Genomic DNA, 19414 nt, shown 5'->3' with positions numbered 1-19414 from the left:
AATGGTATGATAAACACTTCATTCGATAGATAAAATGTCTACGCGTTCTATACTTGTTACTTTCTGATCCAAAAACTTGTTTCAATAGTCTTAAAATTGCTTTCAATACAGGCTATTGAAATCACCAATCGGTATATAAGCGAGCGCCGCTCGGAAATCCACTCAGTTCTAATTGAACAGCGATTGGAGCATGTTGTCGCTGTTGTGGTGAAGCTCTTCGTTTATCATGAAAGCGCGAATGAACGGTGTCACCAAGAGCCTGTTTGTGCACCTTAGGCCAGAAGGGTATCCATCAGGAGGAGAGTGATGCCACAAACTCTTCCCCGGGAAGATCTCGAAGCAGCCGCTACACACACACACATACACACACACACACATATACACGCGCGGAATTCTTTCCGTTTGGATGCCATTCAGCATCGAGAAAGATCCGGAAAATAATTTGCCAGTTCCTCTGGGAATTTTCAAAATATAATCATGTGAAAGAGTTAAATTGAATGTTTTCTATCCATGTTACACTGTGACCAAATATGTTTCAATCAAGTGCTATTAACAGGTGGTTATCGAGTTGGCATTAACCACTGGTGGGCTTCCAGTATCGAGGAAAATGTGGAAATATCTAATCGTTACTGAAAATAATCTGCCAGTTCCTTTGGGAATTTTCAAAATATATTCATGTGAAAGAGTTTAATTGAATGTTTTCTATCCATGTAACACTGTGACCAAATATGTTTCAATCAAGTGCTATTAACAGGTGGTTATCGAGTTGGCATTAACCACTGGTGGGCTTCCAGTATCGAGGAAAATGTGGAAATATCTAATCGTTACTGAAAATAATCTGCCAGTTCCTTTGGGAATTTTCAAAATATATTCATGTGAAAGAGTTTAATTGAATGTTTTCTATCCATGTAACACTGTGACCAAATATGTTTCAATCAAGTGCTATTAACAGGTGGTTATCGAGTTGGCATTAACCACTGGTGGGCTTCCAGTATCGAGGAAAATGTGGAAATATCTAATCGTTGCTGAAAATAATCTGCCAGTTCCTCTGGGAATTTTCAAAATATATTCATGTTAAAGAGTTTATTTGAATGTTTTCTTTCCATGTAACACTGTGATCAAATACATCTGGTTTTGTGGTTTTTCAATCAATCGCAATTAACAGGATAGCTTCAGAAGATTATTCTTCCCCATCAGTAGGATATTTTCGTATCCAATATTGTATGCGCCCGCAATCGATTATTGCTCAGTCGCCGAAAGTTCCGAGCTCAGAGAGTTCATTCCCCTCTAGTTTGCCTTCCAAATTGCCATCATAAACCACACCTTCTCTCGATTCAATCACACACAAAAAGCATACTTAAGCGATATTCTGGTGGTGAGACACATTCATTTTTCGTGAGGACATCGACAAGACAACATCGTTGCCTAACGTGCTGGAGGAGGTGGACGGCGAAGGATCGATACATACACGCGCAGAACTCTTTCCGTTAGGATGCCATTCAGCATCGAGAAAGTTCCGGAAAGATCTAATCATTGCTGGAAAATAATCTGCCAGTTCCTTTGGGAATTTTCAAAATATATTCATGTGAAAGAGTTTAATTGAATGTTTTCTATCCATGTAACACTGTGACCAAATATGTTTCAATCAAGTGCTATTAACAGGTGGTTATCGAGTTGGCATTAACCACTGGTGGGCTTCCAGTATCGAGGAAAATGTGGAAATATCTAATCGTTACTGAAAATAATCTGCCAGTTCCTCTGGGAATTTTCAAAATATATTCATGTGAAAGAGTTTAATTGAATGTTTTCTATCCATGTTACACTGTGACCAAATATGTTTCAATCAAGTGCTATTAACCGGTGGTTATCGAGTTGGCATTAACCACTGGTGGGCTTCCAGTATCGAGGAAAATGTGGAAATATCTAATCGTTACTGAAAATAATCTGCCAGTTCCTTTGGGAATTTTCAAAATATATTCATGTGAAAGAGTTTAATTGAATGTTTTCTATCCATGTTACACTGTGACCAAATATGTTTCAATCAAGTGCTATTAACAGGTGGTTATCGAGTTGGCATTAACCACTGGTGGGCTTCCAGTATCGAGGAAAATGTGGAAATATCTAATCGTTGCTGAAAATAATCTGCCAGTTCCTCTGGGAATTTTCAAAATATATTCATGTTAAAGAGTTTATTTGAATGTTTTCTTTCCATGTAACACTGTGATCAAATACATCTGGTTTTGTGGTTTTTCAATCAATCGCAATTAACAGGATAGCTTCAGAAGATTATTCTTCCCCATCAGTAGGATATTTCCGTATCCAATATTGTATGCGCCCGCAATCGATTATTGCTCAGTCGCCGAAAGTTCCGAGCTCAGAGAGTTCATTCCCCTCTAGTTTGCCTTCCAAATTGCCATCATAAACCACACCTTCTCTCGATTCAATCACACACAAAAAGCATACTTAAGCGGTATTCTGGTGGTGAGACACATTCATTTTTCGTGAGGACATCGACAAGACAACATCGTTGCCTAACGTGCTGGAGGAGGTGGACGGCGAAGGATCGACACATACACGCGCAGAACTCTTTCCGTTAGGATGCCATTCAGCATCGAGAAAGTTCCGGAAAGATCTAATCATTGCTGGAAAATAATCTGCCAGTTCCTTTGGGAATTTTCAAAATATATTCATGTGAAAGAGTTTAATTGAATGTTTTCTATCCATGTAACACTGTGACCAAATATGTTTCAATCAAGTGCTATTAACAGGTGGTTATCAAGTTGGCATTAACCACTGGTGGGCTTCCAGTATCGAGGAAAATGTGGAAATATCTAATCGTTGCTGAAAATAATCTGCCAGTTCCTCTGGGAATTTTCAAAATATATTCATGTGAAAGAGTTTAATTGAATGTTTTCTATCCATGTAACACTGTGACCAAATATGTTTCAATCAAGTGCTATTAACAGGTGGTTATCGAGCTGGTATTAACCACTGGTGGGCTTCCAGTATCGAGGAAAATGAGGAAATAACTAATCGTTACTGAAAATAATCTGCCAGTTCCTCTGGGAATTTTCAAAATATATTCATGTGAAAGAGTTTAATTGAATGTTTTCTATCCACAAAATATCCATATAATACATTTGGGTTTGTGATTTGTCAATCAAGTACAGTTAGCAGGTTAGCTTCTGAAGATTATCCTTCAGAACAAGCTTTTTCGTATCCTATATTGGATGCATAAAACCTTGTGCCTCCAACGTAACGCTCTCGTTTTCGAAGTCTCCCAAATATTCATTTATTCATTCATTCAGAATGGATTTAGATTCAACTTCAAACAAATGATCTCTAAATCAACGATAGTGCTACGTCACCCTTGCGGTTATACCATAGATATAACCCACTTCCTGTTTTTTCATTGTTTGAGAATTAGTTCGTTCTTCCAAACCAGAAATGGTTTAGCTGAAGCGTGACATAAAATGCGTGTACTTGAACCGTTTCATTCATTATGGATCTACAAAGAGAAATACATGGTGGGACAGTTATACCTAGAATATCAACATGGGTCAATTGAGCTGGATGTTGTTTTTTTAAAAGCTGTTTTTTTCTGAAGATTAGACATAAAAACATCGTTTTATGAAAAAAAAAAGTGAAAATTAACAAAAAGTAACATGGGACAACTATGCGTAGAACGGCAGTACAGATGTGCTAGATTTTTTGTATCGCACTGGATTCTTTTTACGCGTTTTTTTCCGTGATTTTATTTTACGCGATTTTCTTGGAGTTACGCGATTTGCTCGGAATTACAAGATTTTATTGAAACTACACGATCTGCCTACCGTCGCCTCGTTTGGAAGAGAAATAAAAAAAATGCGCGTGCGAGTGTAGATGTGACGAGCGTGCGTCGATGAAGTGGCAATTTTTTTTATGCGATATTCCCGGAATTGCGCGATTTCGTTTGCGCGCAAACATCAATCACGTAGAAGAATTCCGTGTAAATCAATGCGTTCACGTTCATGAACGGTAAGTTACTGAACCGCTCTTCAAAGACAGTTCAGGGATCACCTCTAGAAATGACCAAATAGGCTAAACAACAGTCTTATAGCACATCTACACTTTGCGAATAGTTGGTATGACAATTGAACCAATTTCGAAAAGATGAAATGAGGAACCCCTTTTTTGCATGTAATTTTCCAACCGATTCGCTACTTTCTAGACCTACTCGGATGCTATTTTGCACACGGTGAATTCGAAATTAATTATTATTCTCGGCAGTGCAGCAATTTATCGAATTATTCATCTGAACTCGAAGGAACAATTACCATCAGTCAACCTTGACGACCCATCTATTTACCACAAGAATCGCGGGCTGATGAACTGATATTAACGAATCGGCATGCATCATTCATACGGATCGCTGCTCGCTGTAAGATGAACGATCGTCCATATCGATCGAAGTAGTGACCAAGACTCAGTTGACATCTGATGGTTTGTCGTGGTATTTTGATTTGTTTTCTTGTTCTTGTTCGTCAGACTGTCTGCGCCAACATAGATAGAGAAATAGCAAGTTTGACTATCACTACTTTGCAAAATTAACATAATTTAGTATCAAATCAAGTTTACAACTCATAGTTAGTCAGTAGAGTGCCAATTGATATATGTGAAAAAAGGGCCCTCGAATTTTCAAAGCGAACTTGATTAAAAATGTTGATTACCACGAAAAACTACCCTATGCAAAATATCAGCTCAATCAGCCATTTACTAGTGTCGCATAGCGTTCGGTTTGAGTTTTTTGAAAACCGAAGAATCACTCAAGAAGAAGGTAAAGGAAATCGGGGTTTTCGTAAAAAAATTGATGCCAAACGTCTCCAAATTGCATGAAACGTCGAGATCTACTGTCATCTCGAATTTTTTTTTGTCAAAAATCGACACTCTGGAACTTTTTTCGGAATACAGGCAAAACATATGACTTAGGGTGCCAATGAAAATCGGCATATCGATTTTTCTAACAGGACTCCCTGCGAAATGTTGATTTGCACGATAAAATACCCTCTGCAAAATATTAGCTCATACGGTCTGTTCGGATCGAACAAAGAAACTTCCTTGTTAATCGACCTTTAATCTTTCAGCAGATCAAAGCTGTAATTTATTTTATGGTTAAAAAAAATACATTTAAGATACTATTTTCCTTACAATTAGTGTTCCTTTAAATTCTTAATTCCTCTTCCTTTCTTCCTTCCTCTATATACTCTCTACGTGTGGATCGACAGTTTGTTTTATACGTTGGCTCCAAATACTTTTCCGTGTGAAATGTTAAATTCCTGTTCGTTGTATCTGTGCCATAAATATTGTTTCAAAGCTTGTAAATTTAATTTGAATTTATGCTTACAAGATTTCTATGTGTAATGTCCTGAATTCTATTATTTTCGTATCTAATTCAGCTCTATAGAAACACTTCCTTTTCATAAATTTCCTACTATCAATAACATTCCACTTGTATAGTATTTCTTTATTTTCTTCTTCTGGCAACTCTATCTCTCATTCTCAACCTCTCTCCTATCTCTGTCAACTTTGTTTGTTTACAAACATATCCACCCTTGTGGCACTTCACATACCGTGCGGTAGTAGATCTGCAGTGCTCCCAACATATTCCCCGACCCGTAACCCTGGTCCGGAAGTTATGTCCGGTTCGGTGTTATCAGCTTTTAACTCCAGCACGGCTAAGTTCACTACAGCACGCTTGTATCGCTTAGTTCTGGTACGCACCCATGCCTGCCGTATACGTCCATCGCTAGACACGATGGGTTCTTCTACTATTCCGCGGACCCAGCACTTCCGGTTGTTGCCTTCGACAATATACACCAAGTCGCCCGCTTTCAGTGGTTTCGTTTCGCCAAACCACTTTGTGCGTTGATTCAATGACGGAACATACTCTTTGATCCAGCGTTTCCACAGCTCACTCGCTAACTGTTGTGATCGTTTGTAGGTATCTCGGAGAGCCTCAGCCGGATACGGGGGTGGAATCGCTGCGTTTCGGAGGCTGGATGGAGGGCCCCGCAGGAAATGATTTGGCGTCAACGCTTCCATTTCATCTGATTCTTGTGACACGTACGTAAGCGGACGTGAATTTATCATGTCCTCTGCTTCCACGATGCACGTCTGGAGAATCTCATCAGTAAGTCGTTTACCATCATCTAGGGCCTTCAAAATTTCTTTGGTTGAGCGAACCAGTCGCTCCCACACACCCCCCATATGAGGTGCCGCAGGTGGATTGAATCTCCACTTAGTCCTCGCATAAGTGAATTGATCTGCACAATCGAACACGATGTTTTCAAGCAGCGCCAATAACTCTTTACTAGCCCCTTGAAAATTGGTACCGTTATCGGAAATAAATTCGATCGGCCAGTCTCGACGACAGATGAAACGGCTTATCGCCATCAAGCAGGACTGCGTGGTTAACCACCTCTAGATGCACCGCTCGCGTTACCATGCATGTGAATAATGCTATCCAGCGTTTTGCTTTGCGCCGTCCAACAACCACTTCAAATGGTCCCATGTAATCAACTCCCACGAAACTGAATGGTCTGAGATTCGGAGTCAATCGCTGCACTGGCAACGGAGATTCTCTAGGAACTTGAGGACGATTACGATGAACTTTGCACCAGATGCAAGCCGACGATACCTTTCTCACCACTGCATCCACATGAATTACGTGAAACGACTGCCTGAGTTTGTTTTTCACCGCTAGTCGATATCCATGACCACACCTATCATGAAGGTTTTGGACAATCAGATTGGTAATCCTTGAGTTGTCTGGTAAAATTACTGGAAACCTTAAATCAAACGGAAGATCTTCTGCTCGCTCGCAGCGGCCTTCCATTCGAATCAAGCCATTTTCGTCGATTAGCGGAGTCAGCTTTTTCAGTGGACTGGATTTCTCTAACGGAAGCCATTGATTTATTGGTCTATCTTTATTTCGTTTCAGCACCTTCAGCTCGTCGATGAAGCTTTCCGCCTGTGCCATTTTTAGCAGACAATGTTCTGCCTTTTCATACTCCTCTTGTTGCAACGGTACACGTATGCAGGCCATTGTATTCTGCTTCAACGCCTTCGCCTGTCGTTCCGTTGGTTTCAATGTCTCAATCGATAACCCTTTGGTCTTTCGTTTGCAATTCGAGATGAAGCGAAATACGGACGCGATTGTCCGAACGAGCACGTTCCACTCGGAAAAACGCGTTGCATCGATTAGAATTGCTTGTCCTTTTGTTTCGTGCAATAATAAGTGGATACGAAGTTCTTCTGTTGTGTTTGCTGGCGGTAGTTCCTTTTTTGGCCAGTTCTGCTCGATTTCGTATAAAAATGTGGGTCCTCGTACCCACACACTGTCGGAATGCATCTCCGGATCTTTACCCCATTTCGTTAGCTGATCAGCCACATTTAGTCTAGTCGGTATCCAACGCCAATCGCTCACTTTAGTTAGAATGAGAATCTCGCCAATTCTGAAACCGACGAACTGCTTGTACCTCCTCTGATCTGACCGAATCCACGAAAGGACGACACTAGCGTCAACCCAGAAGATGACTCTGTGAATCGCAAAACTGTGGTTTTCATAAATCGTTCGCGATAGTCGTGCGCCAAGAACTGCTGCTAGTAGCTCTAGGCGCGGTATTGATACCTGCTTTAGTGGAGCCACCTTAGAACGACTCATCATTCACTTCGCCCTTAACAATCGCTCGAAAGTAAGCCACACACCCATAGGCCTTTTCGCTTGCGTCAGCTAGTATATGTAACTCAAGACCCTCTATCTCGCTCGATTTGGCCCCGCCGAAATAACTTCTTGGTAGTTTGAAGGACCCGATATTCTGCATTATATTTATCAGACATCTCCATTTCTCGAGCGACTCCGCATCGATCTTCGTATCCCAATCACAGCCAGTGCGCCAGAGATCTTGTATTAGCATCTTTCCCCGTACGATGACGGGGGTAAGGAACCCCGTTGGATCAAATTGGGCCATTACGAAGCTTAGTACAATTCGTTTCGTTGGACATTTTTCGCTATCAAGAAACTCCTTGTACATTGTATTCGACGCGGTGGCGAAACAGAAGCTATCTTCTACAGACTCCCAAACAATGTCTAACACACGCTCATACTCTGTACCTTTATCCCGATTAAAATGGACTGCAGCATCCGAATTACGTTCACCTAGCTCCGATAACAATTCCTTCGAATTTGACACCCAATTTCTGATGTGAAAACCACCTTTTGAATGCACATACTTCACATCCTTGGCCCGCTGGATCGCTTCCTCTACCGAGTCTACGCTGTCGTAATAATCGTCCACGTAGTGTTTCTCACGAATTACTCTCACTGCATCCGGGTACTTCTCCGCAAATTGTTCCGCATTGAGGTTTTTGACAAATTGCGCGGAACAGGGCGAACACGTGGAGCCAAAGGTGGCCACATCCATCACGTACACCTGACGTACTTCTCTTGGGTCAAATCTAAATAAGAACCGTTGCGCTTGCTTATCTTCCACACGAATTCGGATTTGATGATACATTTCCTGGATGTCTCCGCCAAATGCAATGGGGCGTTCTCTGAACTGGCAAATAACCTTCGGGAGTGGTACCAGCATATCCGGCCCCTTCAACAGTTCCGTGTTCAAAGACACTTCTTTGACCGACGCCGCAGCGTCCCATACCAGACGCACCTTTTGTGGTTTACGTGGATTCAAAACCACGTTCACTGGAAGATACCAGACCGACGAGCCCGGTGTCTGCGCTTGTTCTGCGTCGGTAATTTTGTGGGCGTAGCCCTTCATTTGATAATCATTGATCTGCTGGTAAACATTTCGCTTCAACGATGGATCTCTCTCCAGCTTTCGTTCAAGAGACTTCATTCTCCGCAGGGCCATCGGGTAGCTGTCGGGAAAGCGCCGCTCATCCTCTCGCCATAGCAGCCCCGTTTCAAAATGCTCTCCTATCCGCTTAGTCGTAGCTTGCAGAATCGTTTTCGCACGCTGTTCTTCCTTCGGTTCAGGAATAGGGAACGATGAAAAATTAGACTCCTCTAACATATATTGGTTGCGCATTAAATCGTGCAACTCTTGATTACTCACTGCTGTGACTGTATGCAAATTTAGGAAAGTACTGACGCTCGGCTTCCGCTTCTCTGGACCATATACCGTCCAACCTATTCTAGACCGCACAGCAATGGGCTCGTTTTGTTTGCCAACCCGTGACTCCAGTGGTGCAAAGAGATGTAGATTATCTAAACCGATCAATAACGCAGCTTGCCCTGTTGGAAAATCATTCACAGGGAGTCCAGCTAAGTGTGGATACCGCTTCACAACATCTGAAAAATGTGTGTCTTGTTTTGGAAGCAAAAGCTCTGATACAGTGCGAACATTCTCTAGTGGAATCTTTTCCTTTGATCCTTTTACCGACAGCATTAACTCGACTTTACGGGAATTATTTTCGAAACGATTAATGTTTCCCGTCCACGTAACAATGAGCGGCTCAGGTTCCCCTTCCGCCTTTAATCGACATGCAACATCTTCATCGACCAACGTGGTAGACGAACCTTCATCTAAAAATGCCAGAGTATCGTATCGTTTGCTACCAAAGTGCAACGTCACCGGTGCCATGCGAAATATAACCGACCGATCTGCCCCTCTGTGTGCGTTGCATTCTACTTTCTGTAGCTGCACGGATTCTTCCACGCGATGTAAAAGTGTGTGATGATTCGCTCTGCAGTTCTTTACCGTATATCGTATCTTGGAACCGCAAGGTTTGTCGCCATGTTTATGTAGACAGAGGCTACATAACCTTAGTCTCTCTACAGCTCTCAACCGTTCTACGATGTTCATCTTCCTGAAGTCGTCGCAGTATCTAATCCGGTGATCAGTTCGCTGACAGATCCAGCATGGTTTGTTTGCCTTTTCCTGCTGCATTCCCTCATCACTGTCCGTCGCCAAATCATGTAGGTGTATAAACTCGTTCTTCTTTGCAGATTTATTCTTCGAGTATCGCGCGTAATCGTTGTCCAGTAACGAGTAGGCCGCTGCTTCGGAGGCGACGTCACCGATCCCTGTTATGTAATCAGTGAACAATCGTAGTGGTGTTCCCTTCTTACCACGTTTGAACTCTACCCCCTTCATCTGATAGTCTGGTGGCAGTTTTTCAACAAGTTGCTGCACCAAAAGCGGGTTGCGAAGATGATCACGAAGGCGGGTTGCCTCTAAATGATCACAGAGTTGCTTAACAGTTATGCCGAACCTCACAAATGATTGCAGATTATCTGTCGTCGGCGGTGAGGCGTTCTTTACCTTCTTCAGCAACATTCCCAACAATTTCTCTGGCTGGCCAAATAACCTGCGCAAATCTCGAATAACTTCCGGCACTGAACCCGGAAGTATCAACATGCTTCTCACAGCATTCAGTGCTTCTCCTCCCAAACTATTCATCAAACGTTCAAGGTTTTCAATATTTGAATAACCGCAAGCCTCGGTTGTATTCTCGAAGCAGCTTATAAAAAGCGGCCATGTTTCCGGATCCCCGTTAAATTTTGGTAGGTTGCCGGATATCACTTTCCTCGTAGCAATCTGCTCACGAGTTAATTTTAAGACTTGACCCCCCGTTAAACTGCGATCTCTACCAACCTCGCTCTGAACCAACAAATTTTCGCCCTCACATTCTTCTTCATCACTATCAGACTCGTCTTGATCTACTACGCATTCTTTAACTGGTGTTTTTGATTCTTCAAAACGGTGGCTTTGGAGTTTCAAGTCATTACATTTAACGTTGACCATCGGCTTCCCACCCTTACTGTAAGCTCCACGTACATCTCTTCCCCGGGATTCCTCAGCGTTCTGATCTTTTAACCAAGCCTTCACTTTCTGCTCCGACGCTTCAGCTACCGCAGCTCCTTCTTCCACGACTGATTGAACTTTCTGAAGACTGTTATTCATTTTACACCGAATCTCGTTCCGCTGCTTAAAGAATGCTTGTTCATCTGCTAACTGTGTTTCTAATAGCTCCTGTTCTTGTTTAAGCTTTTCTGCCTGCATCAAGCGTTGCGCTTCAAGTTCCCTCTTGCGCATATTCCGTTCCATTTCCAACTGCTTTCCGTTCCATTCTATCTCTCGACGTAATCTAGACTCACGGATTTCGCAAATGCTCTTTCACGCGCTAGCTGTTCCTCCTCAAACTGCTGCTCAGTTAGGTCCGAAACAGATCCATTGCCGCGAACAGAACCCGCATCACTTCTCAATCTACTTTTGCCTTTATTTGATCGCGTCTTCACAGGCTTAGGAACATTAAGTTGTTGAACGTTAGATGCAACACATCGCAAATAGAGCCAATCAACCTCAGCGATTTTCTCATCCACACCAGCGCAAGAAAAATGGGCCCATTGCTCACAATTCTTGCATTGTACCCAGTCGATATCATCCAACTCACCTTTGCTGCAATATACGCATACTGAACTTGCAGTGGGTGGGGCCTTTTCATGACCCACATCGTCTTTAGTGTTACGAGATGTCATTGCGAAGAGTAATCAAATCCGAACTAATTCTTTGATTTTTGTTCGGATCGAACAAAGAAACTTCCTTGTTAATCGACCTTTAATTTTTCAGCCGATCAAAGCTGTAATTTATTTTATGGTTAAAAAAAAATACATTTAAGATACTATTTTCCTTACAATTAGTGTTCCTTTAAATTCTTAATTCCTCTTCCTTTCTTCCTTCCTCTATATACTCTCTACGTGTGGATCAACAATTTGTTTTATACGTTGGCTCCAAATACTTTTCCGTGTGAAATGTTAAATTCCTGTTCGTTGTATCTGTGCCATAAATATTGTTTCAAAGCTTGTAAATTTAATTTGAATTTATGCTTACAAGATTTCTATGTGTAATGTCCTGAATTCTATTATTTTCGTATCTAATTCAGCTCTATAGAAACACTTTCTTTTCATAAATTTCCTACTATCAATAACATTCCACTTGTATAGTATTTCTTTATTTTCTTCTTCTGGCAACTCTATCTCTCATTCTCAACCTCTCTCCTATCTCTGTCAACTTTGTTTGTTTACAAACATATCCACTCTTGTGGCATTTCACATACCGTGCGGTAGTAGATCTGCAGTGCTCCCAACACGGTCTTAATTTACTATTGTCACAGATCTCAAAATTGTTGTTTTCTGAAAATCGAAAAATTACCCAAGTAGGAAATCGGGGTTTGAAAAGAATATTTTTTGACGCCAAATGTCTTAGAATTGCGTGAAACGTCGAGATTTACTGTTTTCGAAAAAAAAATTGTTGTCAAAAATTGACTTTTCGACACTTGACCGTTTTTGTCTGAAAAGTCAATTTTTGACGAAAATTTATTTTTCAAGATATCGTAATTTTCGAGATGACAGTAGATCTCGACGTTTCATACAATTTAAAGACATTTTGCATAATTTTTTTTTTCGAAAACCCCGATTTACTTTACTTTCCCCTTGGGTAATTTTTCGGTTTTTAAAAAACTTAAACTTTGACCGCTGTGCGACACTAGTAAATGAAGTCCGATTGAGCTGATATTTTGCATAGGGTAGTTTTTCGTGGGAATCAACATTTTTAATCAAGTTCCCTTTGAAAATTCCAGATGGCCATTTTCATTGGCACTCTAGTACTCAGTGTTCTAAATCTATTCAAAACATCCTACGACATGTGGATACTTGTGTCTCGTTCCCCGCAAAGAAACTGCTCGATTTAGCCTTTCAACACTCCCATACTCCGACCGAAGAAAACAATAAAGTTCAATTCTCCAGTATAGATAGATAGTTATTCCACTTTATTCGCCGCGGCGAATGACGTTATATGGAAAAGTTTCTCGCTTTATTGTGGAAGCCACCTTAATTTTGTGCTCCTATTTAATACCTGAGTCGATAATATATGAGGACACTACTTCAAACATCACCTAAGTTATAAATTATAGTCACGCTATTCTCCTGCGGGAATACTGTGTCTGTGATATCTGGAAGTTCAAAAAAGATTGAATGATTCTAACGTTATGAAACATAGTTTAGTTGTGATTAGTAAGTGTCCTCTTCTGTTACCGATTCGAATATAAAATAAGAGCTGAGAAGTAAGATGACTGCCAGAAAAAAAATCAAGTAACTTTTCTATCTCATGCCACTACAACACTAATATTGTCTTACCTGAGTTATTCCTTTAGCAGCAGCTGCTCTACTTTTTCCAACCACTTTTCCATTTTCGTCTTCAATATCAATACCGTACATGAGTTCATTTTGTCGCATTAGCGGTATATTTATACAGTTTGCCACTGCAACAGCTACAAATGGTACATATCGCTGGAAAAAGGGACTCGCCCTCATGGTTAAATACTTTTTATATCCAACCGCTGCCACCAACGCTGAACTTGTTGCTGAGACATACGATACAACCAACTGGGTTGTTGTTAGAGATGAATTGGCGTTTCTATTTGTATAATTCACTAACGCATTGAATGACTGATTTACCCATTGCCAGAATATAACAGCTGTGTTGGTTCTATGTGAGAGAAAAAGATTAATGTTAATTATTTATTGAGTCGAAATATTCGATTTCTCCATATATTTTACTCTGGATTTGTAAATTTGTAAATTACGAGAAAGCGGTAACATTTACGGAAAAAAGTATTTTCAAAGTTGGAGCTCATAAATCGTAACAACGAGGAAAAATGTACGATATAGGTAGAGAACTCTTTTGAAAACAGTGTGAACTGTAAAATTGATGAACGAATGTATTCTCTTGTTAACTAACTCTTTACTTACCTATACCATTGCAGCATTGCACCGGTGATTGCCATTCCACCAGGCATTTGAAAGCTCATGCGTCCAAATATATTTTGTAATTCTCCACTGTCAGGATGGAATGCGCTTTCATATAACTTTTTTGCGCGATGAATTTCTTCCAAAGATAAATGTGGCTGCCGTTCTCTACGCCTAAATGAATGAAGAAGTAGAGACTAAAATCTGAAGCATACAACATATTTTGCAAATATCAAACTTAAACGTTAGGTGGAAAATTATATAAATTAGCTGAAGATATCATTCGCGTCGGCGAAGTTGATCTTCTAAAACAAAGTATGGCCTACAGATAAATTTGTTGTAATTCATACGAAATTGATGTTTCTGGAAACTTAAAAAAAGAGTGTTTCTAACGTTATGCACGAGTTGAACCAACTGGGATTTAACGAGTAGAAACAACAATTTTGGAATTCTTTTCTCAAGCTGTCAAAAAACCGCAAACATACTTGAAGCAGATCTGATTTATTGAATTTGAAGATACAATGTCTTTTGTTAAAAAAAAGTCACAGGAGGGTTGTGTCCGAGACACGACCACATAGTTGACGTACGATTCCGTTAGGCTATCTGTTGATTTTGGATATGTTTGAAGAATTACATCGTTAAACTCTTTGATAATGATATGGTGGCCTCCCGAAAAAAGCCGTATTGTTTGGTTGTTGGGTATTGCTTGTTCACTTCACCAGTGCTTACCGAGTGATGATGACATAAGGATGGTAAACAGTCGTTGGATGGTGCGTATCAGATAAAAGATACCAAAGTGGAACGAGATATGATGAAAACCGCTCTCTGTGGTCCTAGAAGAGATTTTTTTTTTTTTATCCAAAATATATATTTTTATTAAGGCTCATATGGCGTCAACCTGACGGGGCCGGGAGTTCAATATTTCGACAATGTTTGCCTTATAACTATGTTAGTAATATGTAACCGATTACTCGCGGTTGGCTCGAGGTTAGTATTACAATTGTTTTCGTAATTGTGATGTTGCTGTCTCCAATGCTCTGTACCTGTGCCCGACACGGGATACTTCCTTTTGGGATGCGGCTGACCATTAATCAGCAACGCCCCCTACTCTGTACCCCATATCTAGCGTGGTGCGTCTTCTCGACTCGAGGAATCCAGGATAGAATGGTCACTAGTCGGCGCAAACATCAGCTCGTGTAGAGTTGTCATGAGCGGTACAACCTTTGGCTCTTGTTGAATGATCAGTGGACTGCACAACCTTTGGCCCGTGTATCTGTAAAGAGTGTGTGTATGTATTGCCGCGACTAAGTAAAAGTTTATAGATCGGATAGGAGGGATATGAAACAGGGACACAACGAAGGAAACATCATTAAACGTTGACATCGGCGTTTCTGAGGAACAGGTATAGATGAAGCAGAAGATCAGGATCACGGCTACCTAAGATATCCCGGACGGGAATATCCGATTGTCTGCCTTTTGCTCTCAGTGCTCTAGAGAGCTGAGAGCGAGCAGCATGGAACCGGATACACGACCAGACAACATGCTCGATGTCGTGGTAGCCATCGCCACAATCACAAAGATTGTTTGCTGCGAGCCCAATGCGATAGAGATGCGCGTTTAGGTTGTAGTGATTGGACATAAGCCGAGATATCACGCGAATGAAATCACGACCTACATTCAATCCCTTAAACCAAGCTTTCGTCAAAACCTTAGGAATAATCGTGTGTAACCAGCGACCGAACTCATCTTCACTCCACATGCGCTGCCAACTAACGAGTGTGTCCTGACGAGGAATGTGAAAAAATTCATTATAGGCCATTTGCCTTCCAAAAAGTGTGCCTTCTGAAGAGCCCACCTTAGCTAGCGAGTCCGCTTTCTCATTCCCGGAATCGAGCAATGAGAGGGAACCCATGCTAAGGTAATCTTGAATAATTTTGACGTAGGACGTCTTTCATTTCTATACCGGGGTGTAAAATCAAAGTTTCGAAAACGAAAGCGTTACGCCGGAGACCGAGATTTTGAGCGTTAATAGCTCCTAAACAACTGAACGAAATGGTATGATAAACACTTCATTCGAAAGATAAAATGTCTACGCGTTATATACTTGTTACTTTTTGATCCAAAAACTTGTTTCAATAGTCTTAAAATTGCTTTCAAAACAGGCTATTGAAATCACCAATCGGTATATAAGCGAGCGGCGCTCGGAAATCCACTCAGTTCTAATTGAACAGCGATTGGAGCATGTTGTCGCTGTTGCGGTGAAGCTCTTTATTTATCATGAAAGCGCGGATGAACGGTGTCACCAAGAGCCTGTTTGTGCACCCTAGACCAGAAGGGAATCTATCAGGAGGAGAGTGATGCCATAAACGGTTCCCTGGGAAGACATCGCTACACACACATACACGCGCGGCTATTAACAAGTGGTTATCGAGTTGGCATTAACCATTGGTGGGCTTCCAGTATCGAGGAAAATGTGGAAATATATAATCGTTACTGAAAATAATCTGCCAGTTCCTCTGGGAATTTTCAAAATATGTTCATGTGAAAGAGTTTAATTGAATGTTTTCTATCCATGTTACACTGTGACCAAATATGTTTCAATCAAGTGCTATTAACAGGTGGTTATCGAGTTGGCATTAACCACTGGTGGGCTTCCAGTATCGAGGAAAATGTGGAAATAACTAATCGTTACTGAAAATAATCTGCCAGTTCCTTTGGGAATTTTCAAAATATATTCATGTGAAAGAGTTTAATTGAATGTTTTCTATCCATGTAACACTGTGATCAAATACATTTGGTTTTGTGGTTTTTCAATCAATCGCAATTAACAGGATAGCTTCAGAAGATTATTCTTCCCCATCAGTAGGATATTTCCGTATCCAATATTGTATGCGCCCGCAATCGATTATTACTCAGTCGCCGAAAGTTCCGAGCTCAGAGAGTTCATTCCCCTCTAGTTTGCCTTCCAAATTGCCATCGTAAACCACACCTTCTCTCGATTCAATCAAACACAAAAAGCATACTTAAGCGATATTCTGGTGGTGAGACACATTCATTTTTCGTGAGGACATCGACAAGACAACATCGTTGCCTAACGTGCTGGAGGAGGTGGACGGCGAAGGATCGACACATACACGCGCAGAACTCTTTCCGTTAGGATGCCATTCAGCATCGAGAAAGTTCTGGAAAGATCTAATCATTGCTGGAAAATAATCTGCCAGTTCCTTTGGGAATTTCCAAAATATATTCATGTGAAAGAGTTCAATTGAATGTTTTCTATCCATGTTACACTGTGACCAAATATGTTTCAATCAAGTGCTATTAACAGGTGGTTATCGAGTTGGCATTAACCACTGGTGGGCATCCAGTATCGAGGAAAATGTGGAAATATCTAATCGTTACTGAAAATAATCTGCCAGTTCCTTTGGGAATTTTCAAAATATATTCATGTGAAATTGTTTTTTGACGTAGGACTACGTCTTTCATTTCTATACCGGGATGTAAAACCAAAGTTTCGAAAATGAAAGCGTTACGCCGGAGACCGAGATTTTGAGCGTTAATAGCTCTTAAACAACTGAACGAAATGGTATGATAAACACTTCATTCGAAAGATAAAAGGTCTACGCGTCATATACTTGTTACTTTTTCATCCAAAAACTTGTTTCAATAGTCTGAAAATTGCTTTCAAAACAGGCTATTGAAATCACCAATCGGTATATAAGCGAGCGCCGCTTGTAAACCCCCTCAGTTATGAATGAACAGCGATTGGAGCATGTTGTCGCTGTGTTGTGAAACTATTTTCGTTTATCATGAAAGCGCTAATGAACGGTGTCACCAAGAGCCTGTATGTGCACCTAAGGCCAGAAGGGAATCCATCAGGAGGAGAGTGATGCCACGGTTCCGCTTGAAACATCGGCCGCCACACACACATATACACGCGCGGAATTCTCGTTGCTATCATCGTTGCTGAAAAATAATCTGCCAGTTCCCCTGGGAATTGAAAAATACATTCATGTGAAAGAGTTTATTTTAATGTTTTCTATCCATATAACACTGCAACCAAATACATTTGGTTTTGTGATTTTTCAATCAATCGCAATTAATAGGAAAGCTTCTGAATATTTTTTTCCCATCAGTGGAAAACTTTCGTATCCAATATTGGATGCATAACATGAAAAACGTGAAACATCATCGCGAAAATCAAGTCATTTTCGAGCGATTTTTTGCTTTCTACTCATATAATGCTGCGGCCAAATACATTTCGTTTTGGATTTTTTCAATCAAGTGCGATCAACCTAAGACCACGTCTTTCTGCAATTTATTAGAGGTGCAATGAATCTTTAGGAATTCCCGCTCTACGCGCACTGGCAAACAATGTTTACTCAACAATTTCTCAAACGAAAAATGGGTGTTGTGAGAAAGGATTAGCGAACGCGAAAACGACAAACGGGAGAAAGATATGTTTGGAGGTTGAAGGAAATTGGCAAAAAACTTCTTCATTCTATCATTCAAATAATGTGATTCATACCACTTCGTTTTACCAGAAAGAGTTTCTTAATGCTCAAAGGAGGAATTGAGTCCTCCGAGGAAATTACCCAGCGCAAATTAGAGTCGACTATCGATTGCGGCATTCGTACACAAATAATTTTATAATGCAGTTTCACCAAAGTGATTTCTTCGGATATATACTACATCATGTCATATATTTCATATTCTTCATTATGAAATCCATATCCATGACACCTATCGGTATCGAATTATCATCGACACCACGATTTTCGCTAAATGCTCCTTTCAGTTCGGCCTGTAAAAAACTTTTCTGAACTCTAATCCATCAAATTGGGAGCCCTGAAAAGGGCCGTTGATTATATGCTAAGCTAATATAGCATGCTCTCCTGGGATACGATGGGCCAGCTGGATGTCCTTGGGCATGATGTGACGCGTTTTGCATGGATAACACAGAAATTGGTATCTTCGAATAAGCCTCCTGCAGCGTCATAACTGCGGAACTTTGGAAGCGCAAGTCGGTTTTGAAGTCCTGAGCAATTCCACGATCCAAATGCTGCAAAGGTAGCTGCGGATCACCAATTCGGTCGACTTCTGATAGCGACGAATCTCAGGCAAAGTTCCCGGTCGATAGCGATGTGGCTTCTTCACCTATCCTGCTGCTGGTGCGCTTATCCGAGCTGCTTTCATGTGCCTTACCACCGAAAGACTAACGAGCTGTCTGCGAAAGACTAACGAGCTCGAGTCCTCACGGTGCAAGAGTAGAGTAAGAAATGAACGAAAGCAAGGGAAGTGTCATTTTATAAAACATAAAAGTATCGAATGTAAACCCCACTTTACATTCGGGACTTTATTCGCACCTTCTCCCGACTCATGTCCAATCACTGTTCGTTAGATGCACTACTCTTCCGTTTCAATCTTGCCAGCAGCAATCTCTGCGTTTGTGGCCAAGGTTATCACGACATCGAGCACGTTGTTTGGTCGTGCGAGGGGTATCTGGTCGCCAGATCGAATTTAGAAAACTCCCTTCGGGCCCGAGGAAGACAGCCCAATGTGCCGGTGAGAGATGTGTTGGCTCGGTTAGACCTTGATTACATGTCC

The 19414-nt window shown here is 41.1% G+C and overlaps 1 protein-coding gene across 4 annotated transcripts in view; it reads right to left on the bottom strand.

Moving 5' to 3' along the window:
* Positions 1-19414, bottom strand: part of LOC129769799 (sideroflexin-2) — a 151142-nt gene that overhangs the window by 104860 nt on the left and 26868 nt on the right. For all 4 annotated transcript variants that reach the window (XM_055772273.1, XM_055772274.1, XM_055772275.1 and 1 more), the window contains 2 exons: positions 13811-13981; positions 13196-13547 (listed from right to left, as the gene is read on the bottom strand). In XM_055772273.1, the coding sequence (XP_055628248.1) occupies positions 13196-13547; positions 13811-13981 (523 nt within the window). The remainder of the gene's footprint in view (positions 1-13195; positions 13548-13810; positions 13982-19414) is intronic.

Source organism: Toxorhynchites rutilus, chromosome 2 (assembly GCF_029784135.1).
Source record: "Toxorhynchites rutilus septentrionalis strain SRP chromosome 2, ASM2978413v1, whole genome shotgun sequence".
Lineage (NCBI taxonomy): Eukaryota > Metazoa > Arthropoda > Insecta > Diptera > Culicidae > Toxorhynchites > Toxorhynchites rutilus.
The sequence above is the reverse complement of the archived record's forward strand: the minus strand, read 5'-3'. Positions and strand labels throughout refer to the sequence as shown.